The 17,602-nt window shown below is 39.0% G+C and overlaps 1 protein-coding gene across 1 annotated transcript; it reads left to right on the top strand.

The window, feature by feature from the left end:
• Positions 1-12,867: 12,867 nt before the first annotated feature.
• On the top strand, positions 12,868-13,377 carry LOC141632847 (uncharacterized). Its single transcript, XM_074445356.1, has one exon. The coding sequence runs from the start codon at positions 12,868-12,870 to the stop codon at positions 13,375-13,377; it is 510 nt and encodes a 169-aa protein (XP_074301457.1).
• The last annotated feature ends 4,225 nt before the right edge of the window (positions 13,378-17,602 follow it).

The following is a 17,602-nucleotide window of genomic DNA, read 5'->3' as shown; positions in this document are numbered from 1 at the left end:
CATTTCTTACTTCAATCCCACTACTTACGAGGGCACTGGTGAGCCAAAGCTGCTTGACAATTGGCACCGAGAGATGGAGAGTGTACTATAGGTAGTCAAGTGTCCGGAGGAGATAATGGTAGAAGAGGTTGCGTTCTACCTAAGGGATGAGGCTGGGGTTTGGTGGCAGAATGAAAGGGAAGGGGCTCGTGCATACTACAGGAATTTGGGCCAACATGCAATCCCATGGGCAGGATTCAAGAGAGCTATGAGATATCACTTTGTTCCGGAGCACATTTGTTATACGTTGAGAGCTAAGTTTGATTCCATTTCTATGACTGATAACATGACCATCACGGAATACTGCCACAGGTTTATCGAGCTGTCATGATATACTAAGGACATGCAACTAAGTTAATGGAGTTTGGCTCTTCGCTTTGAGAGAGAGTTAGCAGTGAAGATCATGTTGAGGCTACCAGCTGGGATAGTCACTGATCTGAAAGAAGTCTATACAAGGGCGGGGCAAGCTGAGAGGCTAGTGGACATGGCCAAGGAAGCCAAAGAAAAGGGTGTTGAAAAGAAAAAGGCTGAGAGTAAGGGTGGCAATCAGTCAAGCAACAAGAGGAGCAATCATAATCAGGTTAGGACTTTTTCGGGAGGAGCTAGCTATGGCAGGGGATCTCAAGCTTGGGGAAGAGGCGGCCGGAGTACTAGTGTGAACTCCAACTGATGTGGGTGATGTCGTCGGGTCTCCCAATCAAACACATTTATATTTCTCAACAAACTACTAGTTAGTGGTAAGTCGAGGTCGATCCATGGAATGGTGTGCTTTGGGTTCTAAGTCTATCTATCTCGATTTATGCTAGTGTCACAATTAATGGGGTTTGTAGTTGTATTCTAAACTAATGAAAGTAACAAAGTAAAGCAAACAATGAACTAAGAAATGTAAACAAATGATTAAAAGTGCTAGGATATCATGGGGTCATAGGGGATTCATGGTGTTGATCATACAAACATGTTTACAAAGTTGCAAGCAATTATTGTTGTGATGGATCAAGTTGGTTTATATCTTACAATCCTAGGAAGGTTTAGGTCCCGGAGCCGAATCGATTAGATTGTACAACACTACAAGTCGACTTAATCCTCCCTATCCAACTATATTCATGGTCTAATGAGACTCGAGTTGGTTTATGTCTTACAAGTCTCATTGAAAAGATAAGTGATGGTTGTAAATGCAAGGATTCATAGGCTTAGCATTTCATCAAACATAACATGTGCATAAGTTGAAATCACAACAAGCAAGTAAATTAATTATGGAAGCATATTAGATTAAGCATGAATCATTCCCCATGTTTATTTTCCCTAATTACCCATTAATCCTAGCTAAGTAACTACTCACTCATGATCAAGTTTAACATGTTAATAAGGTTGTCAATCATACTAACAAAGCCAAACATGATGAACAAGTAAGAAAGATTAACAATAATTAAAACAAGGGTTAAGAGAATTATACCTATGGAGATTCCAAAATAATAGTGCAAAGAATAATAGAAGAACTTGATGATTGATGGAAGGTTGTCAATCTCCCAATAAACCCAATAATCTTCAATTACCCAAAAGTAATAAACTTGAATTACTCAATAATAGGCTTGAACAATGATTGAGGAAAGATTAATGTGTAATTTGTGGAAAGATTAAAGAGTAATCTATTCTAATCTACTCCTAATCTAATCTAAAGAAGGATTGAATTAACCTAATGAAAACTTGATGGTTTGATTATTAGAAATGGGGTATATATAGTGGGGATTAGGTGTAAGAATTAGGGTTAACTAAGGGCTTAAATGACGGTTAAGTCCCTTGTTGAGGAAACGCCGGTCTTTTTGGAAAGACTCCGGTCTTTAGGGAGACTCTGGTCTCTAGAAAAAGATGTGCATCCTTCCTTGAAGCTTGAAGAAGACGAAATGGGTCTGCCTGGGAATCTGGGCGTCTTTAGCACGGGACGGGCGGATTTGGTGATTTCTGCCCGGGCGTCTTGTGGGGAAGACGGGCATCTTCTGGAGGATCTGCCCGGGCGTCTTGTGGGGAAGACGGGCGTCTTCTGTCTCGGGACGCGCGGATTGGCGAACAGCTTCTTTGTTTGAGCTCGGATTGTAAAATGGACGTCGTTTTCTCATCCGGACTCCTATTGGAGTGATTCAAAAGCCTAGATCACTTGTTTTTTCAATGCTGTTCTATCTAGCATATTTTCAGAGCCAAAGGAGCAACCCTTGGTTCAGTTTTTGAGCAATTTATTCTTGTAATGCCTTCCCTCTCGTCATTCTTACTTTTAACCCTTTGATCCTTCTATATACACTTTATTCCTACATCTTTGGTCATCATTCTTGCTTCCTCTTCATACTAGTCCATATAATATCATCAATAAGCTTCCAAATATGCACGAAAGGCGGGAATTTCCGCCTTATTATCTCCTTTTCTACAAAATATACGAAATGCGCTAGAAAAGCAAATAGAAGGTTTTGACGGATAAAATGGCCATAGAATGTTATAATAGTATGCAAAAGAGGCTCAATTAGGGGACTAAATGTGCGCAAATAATGATCACATCAAATATCCCCAAACCGAACCTTTACTCGTCCCGAGTAAAGAGGTGACAAAAACTAGACCTTCATTTAAACTATCCTGATAATATAACCGATATGAGACAATTAGCGGGTCTCACTCCGCCCCTTCAACTCACAACAAGACAACCATGAGGTAGGATGCCTTCTTCCAAGACAAAGTGGGTCTTGCCAAGATGGCGACACATCCAAACATTAAAGCACACAAAACAAGTAATGGATGCATCTACAAAAGAATAGCCACTTTTCTCATGTAAGTGGCGGAAATTATCTACAAGGGAAGCAATTCAAGGGTGCACACTTGTAACACCCCGTATTTTATTAAGTTGGATAAAATTCTTTTAATTGCTATTTTGAATTTAATTACATCATTTAACGATTTATATATATATGCTTAGCTAATTAATTAATTTCATCATAATTCGATACGTTAATTTTAATAATCATTAATAAGTTTATTTAAAGTTAGTTCGAGTTTATTTATTTAATAATTTCTGTTTCTTTACGAGTCCTTATGAAAGTTGTTTTAAGTGAACCCGAGATGGATTTTGGGAACAAAACCGTCCAATTAGCTATTTTGAGCTTATTTCACTAAAATAGCAATTTTTATTAATATCCGTTAGTTTCGTAAAAATCGCTAATAATTCCGATTCAAGATGATATCGTATTATTTCCGTTAACTAGCTGAGTTTATTTTATTTTCACTCATTAAATTTATTTGTTATTGATTCCGTTTTATTACTGAAACTTTTACTTAAATCGGTTAAATTTAACTCGAAACGGTTTTAATAACGATCGAAGTTTCTTAACGACGAAGAAACGTACGTATAATTAGTAGCTAGCAAGCTAGCTGGTGTCTCATTATTATTATTATTATTATTATTATTATTATTATTATTATTATTATTATTATTATTATTATTATTATTATTATTATTATTATTATTATTATTATTATTATTATTATACTCCTTACCGTCCCCACCCCCTCATTTCTTCCTTCTTCATTTCGTGAACTCACCAGCAACAACAACAATCAACAAAACCTTCAAAACTCAATTTCAGTCGACATTCAACCTCAGATCCCGGCCCATTTCTCGACCAAATTCCGTAATTTTTGTACCATTCTCTTTCCCTTTCCTTCCTCCTCCTTTTAAGGTAAGAAAGTCTCCTTTTTGTAGTGGTTTCGTCTTTCGCCGTCTTATAAAAGTGTCGTCTTTTAGCTCCTTTATTCCGTTTTCTTGCCCTTTTATGAAGGATTCGAAGACCCAGGGTGAGGCTCGTGCCTTGTGGACCATTTATTCGAAGAATAAGGGGCGTTTAAGGTAACACGATTCTACCGATCCTATTATAATTATTATTGTTCGGGGTTATATGATTATGTGTAATCTATACATGTATTAATTTAAATTGATTATCGATAATGAATGTGATATTATTTATATAGTAGTTATACTATTTTATTGTTAAGGTAATTAATTTGTGAGATAGGTCGAGAGAATTGTGTAAGGGGTTAATGGTTTAATTACCAAGATAGCAATAATTTGTGTCTGCTATATGAGAAAGTAGCTAATGGGAAAGTATATTCTCATGATTACGTCAACTAAGGTTGGGTAATTAGTGTGATGATCTGAATTCATGTATGGTAGTATCATAAGTGGGAGTGTACAGGAGGTGGAGGATGTAGATAAACATAACTTGTTGATAGTTGATGAATTAATTAAGTATTGAGTACGAGAAGATTGGGCCACTGGTTTAGCTAGCTTCAACTGTATTGTTATTTCGGATTATGGATTTTGGTATTGTCTTTCAGTTGTTGTTTCCTTTGACCATGAAAACTCAGTTCATGGGGGGCTATTTCACGGGCTGCTGGGCAGCCGTGACAGGGGGTTCGTGGGGCTGTTTCTAGGCTGGTACGGGCTACTATTTAGTGGGTTTATTGCTAGTTGTTTGGTGACGGATGTAGGACCGTTCAATGACTCCTTTTAGTCGTGGGTAGAGGTTGCTTTGGCTCAATTTGGGTTTGTTTAAATTATTTGAATTTCTGTCTCATTCTTATACAAATACATGTACATTCACTTATTGGGTTGTTTGAATGGGTTGTTGTCGTTGGGTTGTTGGCCTAGCAGCGGCCTGGCCGTGGCCTGCTGTGGCCTGGCCGTGGCCTAGTTGTGGCCTGGCTGTAGCTTAGCTGTGGCCTGGCAGTGGCCTGGCTGTAGCTTAGCAGTGGCCTAGGCAGTGGCCTGGCTAAGTCGCGAGTTTGGGCCGTATCTATAAATTGTTTTGACGCTAGTTTGGTTTATTTAAAATATAATTAAATTAATTTCCGTCTCATATTTTATATATAACGATAATTCGTTAATATCGTCCTTTCACATAATTATTTTAGGTGCCTCATATGTGGTTGAAGATGAAGAGTAATTTTGGGTTTTAGAAGCTTTCTCAAGTTTATTGCTTGTCTCTTTGCTAGCTTAAGGTAACTATTCCGAGTTACTCGACGAATTAATGTCATATTAGTAGTTGATGTTGTGTTTGTTGTTTGATAAGTGTTTAGGTGATTGATAATGTTTTACTTTCGTTTTTCACATGATAAAAATTGGAAATAGCATGAGAATAATATTGCGATAAATTTTGTAATTTGGGCCAAAGTAGGCCAAGACTCTGAGCTGGGCCAGATTGACCGAACGAGTTTGGTCAAGCTAGGTTTAAACCAGTCAGCCTCGATTTGACCGATGACCCGTCGCGGGACTCGGGTCGAGGGTTTGTCTTTGAGGTGAGATTGGATGTTTTATGTTATGCCTTGATATTTGTAATTATCATTTCACATGTTGGTTGTTGGATGCTTTGGATGAAATTTTATATGAATTGGATAATCGGCCTTTTTCTTGTTTTAGGCCATTTATTATATTTTTATTTCACATGTGTAGTTAGTTAATTTAAGTAGCTTATTATATTGTAGAAACGGCCCTAGATTCCCCGAAACCTTTAATATGGTTAATATTGTTAGAATTGGAAATTGGTATTGAATACTTATTGAGGATACTGTTGGATTATCTGCTGAATAGACATTTATATAGCCTTTCACATGATAGAATGTTAGCATTTAAGTTGGTAAGTTGGACTTTTTGCCCTCTTATGGTTAAGTGGGTGTCTTCTTGACTTGTGTGGTGAGTCTTGTGTGGTGTGGGCTAAAGTATTCAAGCTGGGACTAGCTGGGACTAGGTCCTAGGTGAGTATTTCGGCCTTCATCATAGATAGGTCTTTATAGTCTTTGATGAGTATATGTTCACTGCTTGATAGCCTTTGTGTTCCTGACTAGTGGATTTATATCCAAGTTGGGGCATGACCTCAGTTACTTATTTTGATAGTAAGTGGTCAGCTTAAGTACTAGCCAACCCTTTGGTGGACTCCTTAGGGTACTCACTTTGTTTTAGAAAAATTGTGGGTCTTGGGTGCGGTGGTGTGTATCCGCATGTCTAGGTCTGCGCAGATTTTAGGCTAGGGTTGTGTTGTCTCTTGGCCATGTTTTATTAATATTAACCGCTGAGCCAAGATACCGGTTCGATTACCTTCCCTACCTCGTGGTATAGACTCGAGTTACAAAGTGACTATTGACGGGACTAAGAACTTATGCCTGTCTTTGATATATTGCCCTTTCTTGTTTGATGATTCTAGGAATCATAGAAGGTGAGATGCAAGCCGGCTATGGTTGATAGAGTTTGGATTCCTGGATGTTATGTGATTCACATGATAGTGCAGTATGAGTCGGTCTAGTATTCGCATGCTAGGACTATGTGTTGTTATATTGTTGTTCACATGATAAGCACGATTGTCTAGCATCTATATACTAAGGCTATGTGTGATTCGTATTCATATTCTTATGTTTACATGTTATATTAATTATGACATTTCGTGGCTGGGAGAACTCGGAGTTACTCCCCACTGACTGTGGCTTTCGTATTTGTATAAAATGCGAATGACAGGTAGGTGATGCATATATGGGGTACATGGACGAGCTAGCGAGCAAAGTAACCTTGGGACCTAGACTGGTTTTATTTCATTGTGACCCTTAAACCCTTTTTATGTCACATACATTTTAGGGACATATGTCTCCCTTTCTCATATTTGGTTTGTATAACTTTGTTTCGCGACTTTAGCGATGTTTCATTCATGAGATTTATTTTGGACCTTGCATGTTTGACACCTTCCCTTTTGGATATCTTTATAACAGGTTCAGGTTTTTAAAAATTACAGGTTTTTACCCAATTGAACCTATTACAAACATATCCTGTCAGTTTTTCTGTAGAATTACGTGTTTACTTTTCCGCAATAAATGAGGGTGTCACAACACTCCTTCATAGATGCAATTTCTTCAAACTACTAAGCCTAGAAGGATACCAATAAATCACCTCCAAGTTGTGTCAAGCTAGGGTACTTTTGTCCTCAATCGTTAAATGCTTTTGTCAAGAGTAGACTCCCTATGGTGTTAGAAACACTGGAGGATCGCGGAATTCCCCCTCTTGCCTAGACAATAAGAAGGGTCTTCCCCTCTCTACCATGCACAAAAATGGATACGATGGATAAAGGGATCAATAGATATTTGAGTTTCACTTTGGGAGTTTGCTTTTGTTTTTGTTTTTCCCCCCAATTTCTTGTGGCATATAACATTTGAGAACACTTCATTGCCATTTATTTTTTGATTTTTGGCATTTCAATACTGGACAACTTTTCAACTTTTTGCATTTTCTTTTTGAACATTTTCAAAGTCACCCCATATGTAGTGAGGGTGCCTTATATTTGAAGCATAGGAGTCTATTTTTGCTCCTCTTTTCATTTGATGCATTTTTGCAAACTTTCTTACACTTTTCATTTCATTGAACTCAAATTGATTTCTTTTTGTGCCCATTCCCTTTGATGACAAAAATGTGGTAGAACATGGATGATGGATGGATGCATGGTTTCAAGGGTCACCTTGGAATAAACGGTACCCAAGGAGTTATCACACCATAAGGTACTCTTGACTAGGCCTTAATCCATGGGTCAAAAGATACTAGCATGACACATCCTAGGGTGTTTTACAAGTATTCTAACAAGCAAAGTCTTAAGAAGAAAAAGCATCTACTAGGGCCTATATACACTTGTCAAGCTTCCCAAGTAGACGGTTTCACAAACTTTTTCTAACCATGCAAACTACATGCCATGATGCAACTAACATATATACATCCTACGCATATGATTCTACCAACTAATATGCCATATAAACTAAATGCAACTCCTAACAACACATAGATACACAAACCGCAACAACAAAATATACCACATCCTCCTTGACATGTAAGCCCATCCTCTTCATATAATGAAAAAGAAATGGAAGGGAAATAGAGATTAGAGCGATCATACCAAGCGGTCTTCATTTTCCCTTGCTAATGCCTCAAATGTAGTGTTGTATCTATGTGAGAAGAGAACAAAAGCACAAGTATATACAATTCTACACTACTAAATTAAAGAACATGTTTTTGATTTTTCAAATTTTCAAATTTTTATGGATTTTTGTTTTATGAAATTAAAAGACATATTTTTGTGATTTTTCGAAATTTTCAATTTGTATGCATTTTCGAAATTTTCTCATCCCCCACTTTATTTTGGACATTGTCCTCAATGTACATGTAGGAGTAGGAATAAAAAGGAAATACATATTTTTGATTTTTTGATTTTTTTGAAATAAAGTACAAATGCAATGATATGATATAAATGAATGCATGCTCTAACTAAATGCAATTCTATATGACATATATAACAAATGAATGCAATCTAAACTATATTATATGATGCATGTTTTCTAGTAAATTATGGTCACCTATGATCAAACCTCCCCAAACCGATTTAAGCACTATTTCTAATGTAGAAAAGGAATAGGTTTGGTCATTAGTGCCTATGCATGAATTCTAGTCTATATGCAACTATCAACATGAATCATGTGAGATATATTACAATGCAAACTATACTATATGAACTAACTAATGTAAATGCAATATGAAATATAATACAAATGCAAGCTAAATGTATATGTAAATAACTAAATGCAAGTGTAAATGTAATGCAAAGTGAAAGGAAAGGATATCTTACAAATGGTGGTTTGAGGGAGGACTCCACCAAACTCATTCCTTGTTGTCATGGTTATTGATGTTGTCCATGTTGCTTAATGCTCTCAACAACCGGTCAAAGGCTTTTGAATGGGCTTCATATAAGCACAAATAGGAGATTGGCGATGTCAAAACGTAGTTTAGCCATCTTGGCTTGGAATAGAACTTGCCGAACACTCTCCCATTTGTTTTGCCCTTGGCACTTGGCTTCTTACAATGCTTCAAACCAACAAGCCCATGATTCTTGTCAATACAAGGTATGAAGTATTGCCCATATTCATCCGGAGGCTTCCACTCTTTACCATCTCTTTCAAATTCTATGATGATAGAGCACTGATTCATCAATCCTTCATCTGTAGAAGGGGAGTTCTCATTTCTTTGATGAGGGGATAGCTGAAGGATAAGATGTGGAGGAGTCAACTTCTCACCATTGAGGTCATTCATGCTTTCATTATCTTTACTTTCTTCTTGACCCTCCGTAGAACTTGAACCATTTCCAAAGAAAAGAGCTTCAATTTCTTCCAAACTATGATCAAAGATGCCAACATCATAGTTTTCCTCTTGGCCTCTCAATTCTCCAAAGATAGCAAGTTCAAATTCATCAACCTCTTCTTTCCAAGTTTTACCTTCACTCCCATAAGTGCCAAGGAAGCACACTTCCTCTACATGGGTCATAGAGGGAAATTATGGTGGGAGGTCTTCCTCATCATCATCATCATAGGTATCCCAAATTGGAGAAGCAAGGCTAGTGTGTGAGCTAGATTCATTAGACAATTTAGACAAAGTGCTTGTCTTATAATTGGCCTTCAACTCACATTCATCATTGCTCTCCACCCCAACTTCATCATGCTTCAATTCATCATCCACTCTTGGTCCATAATCAATCAAGCACTCCCCTTCCTCAAAAGTAACATCTTCATATTCACATCTATCATGAATGTTTGTAAAGTTGGGTACAAGTTGCAATATGGGGTGTTCAATACTTATAAATTTAGGAGGTGGTGGGGTATTCACAAGAGTAGCTTCATAATGCCATCCAAATTCTTCTTCACCCTCATTATCTTCCCCTTCTTCTTCATTTAGCATTTGGGTGGCTTCCATTTGGGCAATTTGATTTGCCAACTTCTCACCATTAATAACAATGTTTTTGAGAACATTGTCCCTAGCTTGGCTCTCTTCTAGCATTTACATGAATAGATTTTGTTGGTCCCTTAACATTTGGAGAACCACACTTTGCATGTCAAGATTATGCTCATTCTCTTATTGTGGGTACATGAGAATTTGGTGGTATGGGTGTTCATTGTAGGATGATATTTGGCATTGATTGTAAAGTGGGTTTTGGGAGGGTGGTTGTTGTGGATGTTGGATGTGGGGGTTTTGGTAAGAAAAGTCGGGGTACTGGTTAGGAATTTCATTGTATGAGTTGTAAGGTAGGTTTGTTTTGACTTTCTCCACAAACTCCCCATACCCATGGTAGTCATACTCAAAAGATCTGCCACATACTCCATGTGCCAAGCCTTCGGTCATTATCATAGCTAGGACAAAGATATAACTACAAACAAGGAAACTACAAGAAAACGGTAAAAACAATCCTTGAGGAACAAGTTCCTCAAGGTTAAAGCAAAATCAAAATAGACAAACAAGCAAGAACTTAATCACATAGCACCATCCCCGGCAACGACGCCATTTTGATGTGGGTGATGTCGTCGGGTCTCCCAATCAAACGCATTTATATTTCTCAACAAACTACTAGTTAGTTGTAAGTCAAAGTCGATCCATGGGACGGTGTGCTTTGGGTTCTAAGTCTATCTATCTCGATTTATGCTAGTGTCACAATTGATGGGGTTTGTAGTTGTATTCTAAACTAATGAAAGTAACAAAGTAAAGCAAACAATGAACTAAGAAATGTAAACAAATGATTAAAAGTGCTAGGATATCATGGGGTCATAGGAGATTCATGGTGTTGATCATACAAACATGTTTACAAAGTTGCAAGCAATTATTGTTGTGATGGATCGAGTTGGTTTATATCTTACAATCCTAGGAAGGTTTGGGTCCCAGAGCCGAATCGATTAGATTGTACAACACCTACAAGTCGACTTAATCCTCCCTATCCAACTATATGCATGGTCTAATGAGACTCGAGTTGGTTTATGTCTTACAAGTCTCATTGAAAAGATAAGTGATGGTTGTAAATGCAAGGATTCATAGGCTTAGCATTTCATCAAACATAACATGTGCATAAGTTGAAATCACAACAAGCAAGCAAATTAATTATGGAAGCATATTAGATTAAGCATGAATCATTCCCCATGTTTATTTCCCCTAATTACCCATTAATCCTAGCTAAGTAACTACTCACTCATGATCAAGTTTAACATGTTAATAAGGTTGTCAATCATACTAACAAAGCCAAACATGATGAACAAGTAAGAAAGATTAACAATAATTAAAACAAGGGTTAAGAGAATTATACCTATGGAGATTCCAAAATAATAGTGCAAAGAATAATAAAAGAACTTGATGATTGATGGAAGGTTGTCAATCTCCCAATAAACCCAATAATCTTCAATTACCCAAAAGTAATAAACTTGAATTACTCAATGATAGGCTTGAACAATGATTAAGGAAAGATTAATGTGTAATTTGTGGAAAGATTAAAGAGTAATCTATTCTAATCTACTCCTAATCTAATCTAAAGAAGGATTGAATTAACCTAATGAAAACTTGATGGTTTGATTATTAGAAATGGGGTATATATAGTGGGGATTAGGTGTAAGAATTAGGGTTAACTAAGGGCTTAAATGATGATTAAGTCCCTTGTTGAGGAAACGCCGGTCTTTTTGGAAAGACTCCGGTCTCTAGGGAGACTGCGGTCTCTAGAAAAAGATGTGCATCTTTCCTTGAAGCTTGAAGAAGATGAAATGGGTCTGCCTGGGAATCCGGGCGTCTTTAGCACGGGACGGGTGGATTTGGTGATTTCTGCCCGGGCGTCTTGTGCGGAAGACGGGCGTCTTCTGGAGGTTCTGCCCGGGCGTCTTGTGGGGAAGACGGGCGTCTTCTATCTCGGGACGCGCGGATTGGCGAACAGCTTCTTTGTTTGAGCTCGGATTGTAAAACGGACGTCATTTTCTCATCCGGACTCCTATTGGAGTGATTCAAAAGCCTAGGTCACTTGTTTTTTCGACGCCGTTCCATCTGGCATATTTTCAGAGCCAAGGAGCAATCCTTGGTTCGATTTTCGAGCTATTTATTCTTGTAATGCCTTCCCTCTCGTCATTCTTACTTTTAACCATTTGATCCTTCTATATACACTTTATTCCTACATCTTTGGTCATCATTCTTTCTTCCTCTTCATACTAGTCCATCTAATATCATCAATAAGCTTCCATATATGCACGAAAGGCGGAAATTTCCGCCTTATTATCTCCTTTTCTACAAAACATACGAAATGCGCTAGAAAAGCAAATAGGAAGGTTTTGACGGATAAAATGGCCATAGAATGTTATAATAGTATGCAAAAGAGGCTCAATTAGGGGACTAAATGAGCTCAAATAATGATCACATCACCAACCTTCAATGTTTCAACTGCGGTGGGATGGGTCACAAAAGGTTTTAGTGTACGAGCGCTGCAAGGGGAAGAGGAGGTTTTCCAAGGTCATACCAAGGAATCATTTCGCATGCTCCAAGTCAAAGTTTGTCTAGTAATAGGCCATCTGGATCGTGGGGTAATCAAGGAGGCCAAAGCAACAACAATGGCGGCTACAATCGCAATAATGGAGGGTCCTATCAGCGTCCGAACAACAGTGTGACTCAGAACTCAACAGCTAAGCCTACCACTTCAGCCACTACGGTTCAGGGTGGAGGTTAGAAGAACAACGATAAACATTTTATGATGGGCTAATAGGAAGCTGAGAATGATGCTCGCGTGGTTACTGGTACTTTTCTTTTTCATATATAACACGTTGTCTTTTGTTTTGTTTGATTCAGGGGCAACCCACTCGTTTGTGTCTAGGGGTCATGCCTTAGCTATGGGTTTGGGAGAGTATGAGTTAGTAAAATATAACGTGTTTATACCTTCGGAAGAGTCCGTGTCATGCACAAAGTTATATAAAGGGGTCTCTATGATGGTTGGGCAAGTTGACTTACCAGTCAATTTGTTAAAGTTTCCTATGGAGGGGTTTGAGGTTATAGTCGGGATGGATTGGTTGGGTAAGTACGATGCTAATATAGATTATCGACAGAAAAGATTATCTTTAAAGGGGGCTAAGGGAGCCAAAGTGTCGTATAGGGGGTTTGTTGTAAAGCCCAAGATGAAGTTGATGGCAGTGATGACCTTAAACTGCTGTTTGAGAAATAATTGTCCTTTAATCCTTTGCCATGTGTGGGATACTCATATGGAAGAGCCATCAGCAGCAGATATACCAGCGGTTAGTGAGTTCGGGGATGTTTTTCCGAATGAGATACCAGGGTTACCTTCTAAGAGGGACATCGACTTTAGTGTTGAGCTTAAACCAGGGACGGGACCTATATCTAAGGCTCGATGCCGCATGGGACCTAAGGATTTGGAGGAGTTGAAAAAGCAGCTTAAAGAGTTATTGAACAAGGGGTACATTCGACCTAGTGTATCACCCTAGGGTGCGCCGGTTTTGTTTGTGAAAAAGAAAGACGGTAGTATGAGGCTCTACATCGACTATAGGGTGTTAAAATATGTCACCATGAAGAACAGGTATCCTTTGCCAAGGACTGATGATCTTTTCGACCAGCTGAGTGGCGTAGAAGTGTTCTCTAAGATCGATTTGAGGTCGGGTTATCACCAGTTGAGGATAGCAACTGAGGATATTCCAAAGACAGCTTTCCGATCACGGTATGGTCACTATGAGTATCTGGTGATGCCTTTTGGGTTAACTAATGCACCAGCAGTATTCATGGATATTATGAATCAGATCTTCAACCCGTTCTTGGATAGTTTTGTGGTTGTCTTCATTGATGACATCTTGGTCTACTCTAAAACTAAGGAGGAGCACGAGGAGCACCTAAGGTTAGTACTGTAGACTTTGCGAGATAATCAGCTATATACCAAGTTATCTAAGTGTGAGTTCTGGTTAGAGAGAATGGCTTTTCTGGGCCATGTGATCTCGAAAGAGGGTATGTCAGTGAATCCTAATAAGATTGAGGTAGTGTCAAACTAGGAAGCACCGAAGAATGTTACTGAGATACGGATTTTATTGGGTTTAGCTGGTTACTACAGGAGATTTGTGAAAGACTTTTCTAAGATCACCAGACCTATGACAGCTTTGATGAGGAAAGAGACCAGATTTCGTTGGGATAAGAGTTGTGAAACGACGTTCCAAACATTGAAGGAGCGTTTGACCACAGCTCCCGTTCTAGCTCTACCTGAGGGAAGTGAGAACTTTGAGGTTTATACCGATGCTTCAAAGAATAGGTTAGGATGTGTTTTGATACAGAATAGGAAGGTTATCGCCTATGCTTTGAGGCAGCTGAAGCCGTATGAGGAGAACTATCCTACTCATGATTTGGAACTGGGTGCAGCGGTTTTTGCTCTAAAGATTTGGAGGCACTATCTTTATGGGGCGACCTTTCAGGTGTTTTCAGATCATAAGAGTTTAAAATACATCTACACTCAGAAGGAGTTGAACATGCGTCAGAGATGGTGGATGGAGCTAATCGGAGACTACGATATGAAAATCATTATCATGAGGGGAAAGCTAAGGAGTTGAACATGCGTCAGATTGTACATTCGTTATGTACCGTTATGTCCTTGATGAAACTAAAAGATGATATGACTAAGATAGGGATTTATATGATTTGCAAAGGTGATTTCATCGGCGATTTGACAATAGAGCCTGGACTTTATGATGATAACAAAAGGAAACAGGAATTTGATCCCAAGATTCAAGAGTGGAAGTCAAGGGTAAAGAGTGGTACAGTTTCGAGGTTTTCTATCCACACAGATGGGACTGTTCATTTGATGGGAGGTGGTGTGTGCCTAATGACACTGACTTGAAGAAGTTGATCATGACAAAGGCTCATTGCACTACTTATTCGGTATATCCGGGTGGAGACAAGCTCTATAAGGACTTGAAGAAGACGTTTTGGTGGCGCGGTATGAAGAAAGATGTTGCTCAGTTCGTGGCTAGATGTTTAACTTGTCAAAGGGTAAAGGGAGAGCAACGGAGACCACAAGGTAAGATTCTCTCACTTGAGGTACCGGAATGGAAGTGGGGGTCGATCTCCATAGACTTCATCGTGGGGTTACCAAGGACTCAGCAAGGTAATAATATGATTTTGGTTATCGTCGACCATTTAATGAAGTCAGCTCATTTTATTCCAATGAAAGATACTTGGAGTAAGATTCAGCTAGCTTTAGGATACAGGAAGTATGTGGTTCGGTTACATGGGGTACCAAAGGATATAGTGTCGGATCAAGATGCGAGGTTTATATCACGGTTTTGGCAAGAGTTGCAAGAATTGATAGGAACTACCTTAAAGATGAGTACAGCATTTCATCCTGCGATAAATGGTCAAACTGAATGAACCATCAAGACTTTAGAGGACATGTTACGAGCTTATACTATGGAATCTGGTGGGAGTTGGGAGGATAGGCTGGAATTAATAGAGTTTTCATACAACAACAACTATTATTCTAGTATCGAGATGGCACCTTTTGAAGTTTTGTATGGCAGGAAGTGTAGGAGTCCAGTTTGTTGGGATGACAGTGCTGAAGTTATAATCTTAGAACCACAGATGGTACAAGATATGATTGAGCAAGTACAATTGATTCGTCAAAAGATGAAAGTAGCTCAAGATAGACAAAAGAGTTACGCGGATTTGCATCGTAGGGACATTGAATTTGCGGTAAGTGACAAGGTCCTCTTGAAAGTGTCACCTATGCGAGAAGTTATGAGATTTGGCAAGAGAGGAAAGTTGAGTCAGAAGTTCATCGGCCCTATGAGATTCTAGACCGGATAGGTGAGGCAGCCTATCGGCTAGCTTTACCATCATCGCTTGATCGGGTCCATAATGTGCTTCATGTGTCACACCTTCGCAAGTATGTGAGTGATCCGTCACATGTACTTGAGGTTGAGAATATCGAGTTAGATGAGGCTCTAACTTATGCAGAGGTTCCTAAGGAGATCTTGGATCGTAAGGTAAGCAAGACAAGGAATGGTGAGACCGTATTACTTAAGGTTCTATGGTCTAATCAAAACGTGGAAGAAGCCACTTGGGAACTGAAGGAGACTATGAGAGAGCTCTACCCACACCTTTTTTATCAGGTATGTTTGGTTACGGGGACATAACCGTTGTCTTTTAAGGGAGGGTAGGAGATGGTCGCATGTGTGTTTTGGGTTAGTTTGAGGTCGGTCTGGTTATGTTGTTGGTTGTGTGAGCTATAGTTGGGTTGTTGGTTGGTCATAGTTGGTGTTGTTAGTATCTTTGGGTAGTTGTTGTTGCTTTTGTTTGAGTATGGTATGAAATTCGGGGACGAAGTTCGTTTTAAGGAGTGAAGACTGTAATACCACGGTTTTCCGGTCCTTAATTACTTGGTAGAGTAAGTGGAACTCGACCGAGCAGGTTGTCGTGTGACTTCTGGTCAGGTTACTATCTAGGAGCACTCGGCCAAGTAGTGAGATATTCTGTCGAGTAGGTCGTACTCGGCCGAGTACCCGGTCTGACAGGTTTATTTTCGCGGTTTTGGTTAAGATGATTACAGGTTATAAATTTCGTATTATTAGTTTACAAATCACTTTTATTGTAAACCTAACGACGCCTATCATCTCTCTAATGACCTTAATCACTCTTAAGGCTTGATTAATCCTGAGTCTTCATCTATCTTCTCTATATCGATTTCGTTGGTAAGTTCTAGTACCTTGTTTATTAGTATGTTGTCCCTTAGGGTTTTTCCCTAATTGTTTAGATTGAGAAAAGGGGGTTTATTGGTATGATTGTGACATAGAGTATGGTTGTGATTATTGCTAGGTGACGAGTTTGTAGAGGAACAATTCTAGTTTCCGATGTTCTTTGTTGATCACAGATTCACTAATAAGGTAGGGTTTTCCCTACTCAGTTGCCTAATTAATTGAATATAAGATGATGATGGTTGATTTATTGGCATGATTAATATGATTATTGTAATTGTGATATATTGGATGATTTGGTTTGGTTGTTTGTGGTTCTCGAGGTGCGTCCTCGGCTGAGTGGAGTCATCATCGGGAATGGCTTCACGCCCTTGATTCCCCCCTTGTGGTTCCCGTCACAAGGGGGATGTGCACATTAATGGACATACGTTATTCGCTATTGTAGTTGACTTAGGTGGTAAGGTTGCGGTCCCCACTGGCGGTGTGGATTACCTGTTGCGATGGGTAATCTGGCAGGGCTACACACTTTAGTGTGTAGTCAATGATTGGAGATTACTGAAGTTGGAGGGATGTGTAATGATTTGCTTAGATATTGTTTTGTTGCATTTCTTATTTTGGTTAATCAGTTGACTGACCCCGTTGCTGTTTTACAAAACTGTGGTGATACATTCGGGGATGGTGAGCAGTTGATTATCAGGCACTTCTATGGTTAGCTCACGGGATCTAGCTGGGATGGAGTCATCACTTGTTTTGGAGTCTTTGGTCTTCCGCTGACAGTTTCTATAGTTTTGGATATTTTGGTTTTGCCAGTTGTAGTACTTTTGGTTTCGATTTTTCGGTTTTTTACATTTAAACAGTTGAGCTTTAAATTATGTTCTTTCATGGTCACTTGTAATATACTTTACCTCGGGCAACCGAGATCGTAGCACCTTGATATACTAGGATGGTCTTGGTAAGGCACCTTGGTGTGTTGGGGTGTTAC

This window comes from Silene latifolia, chromosome Y (assembly GCF_048544455.1).
Source record: "Silene latifolia isolate original U9 population chromosome Y, ASM4854445v1, whole genome shotgun sequence".
Taxonomy (NCBI): domain Eukaryota; kingdom Viridiplantae; phylum Streptophyta; class Magnoliopsida; order Caryophyllales; family Caryophyllaceae; genus Silene; species Silene latifolia.
This window is presented reverse-complemented; position numbering and strand designations above follow the sequence as displayed.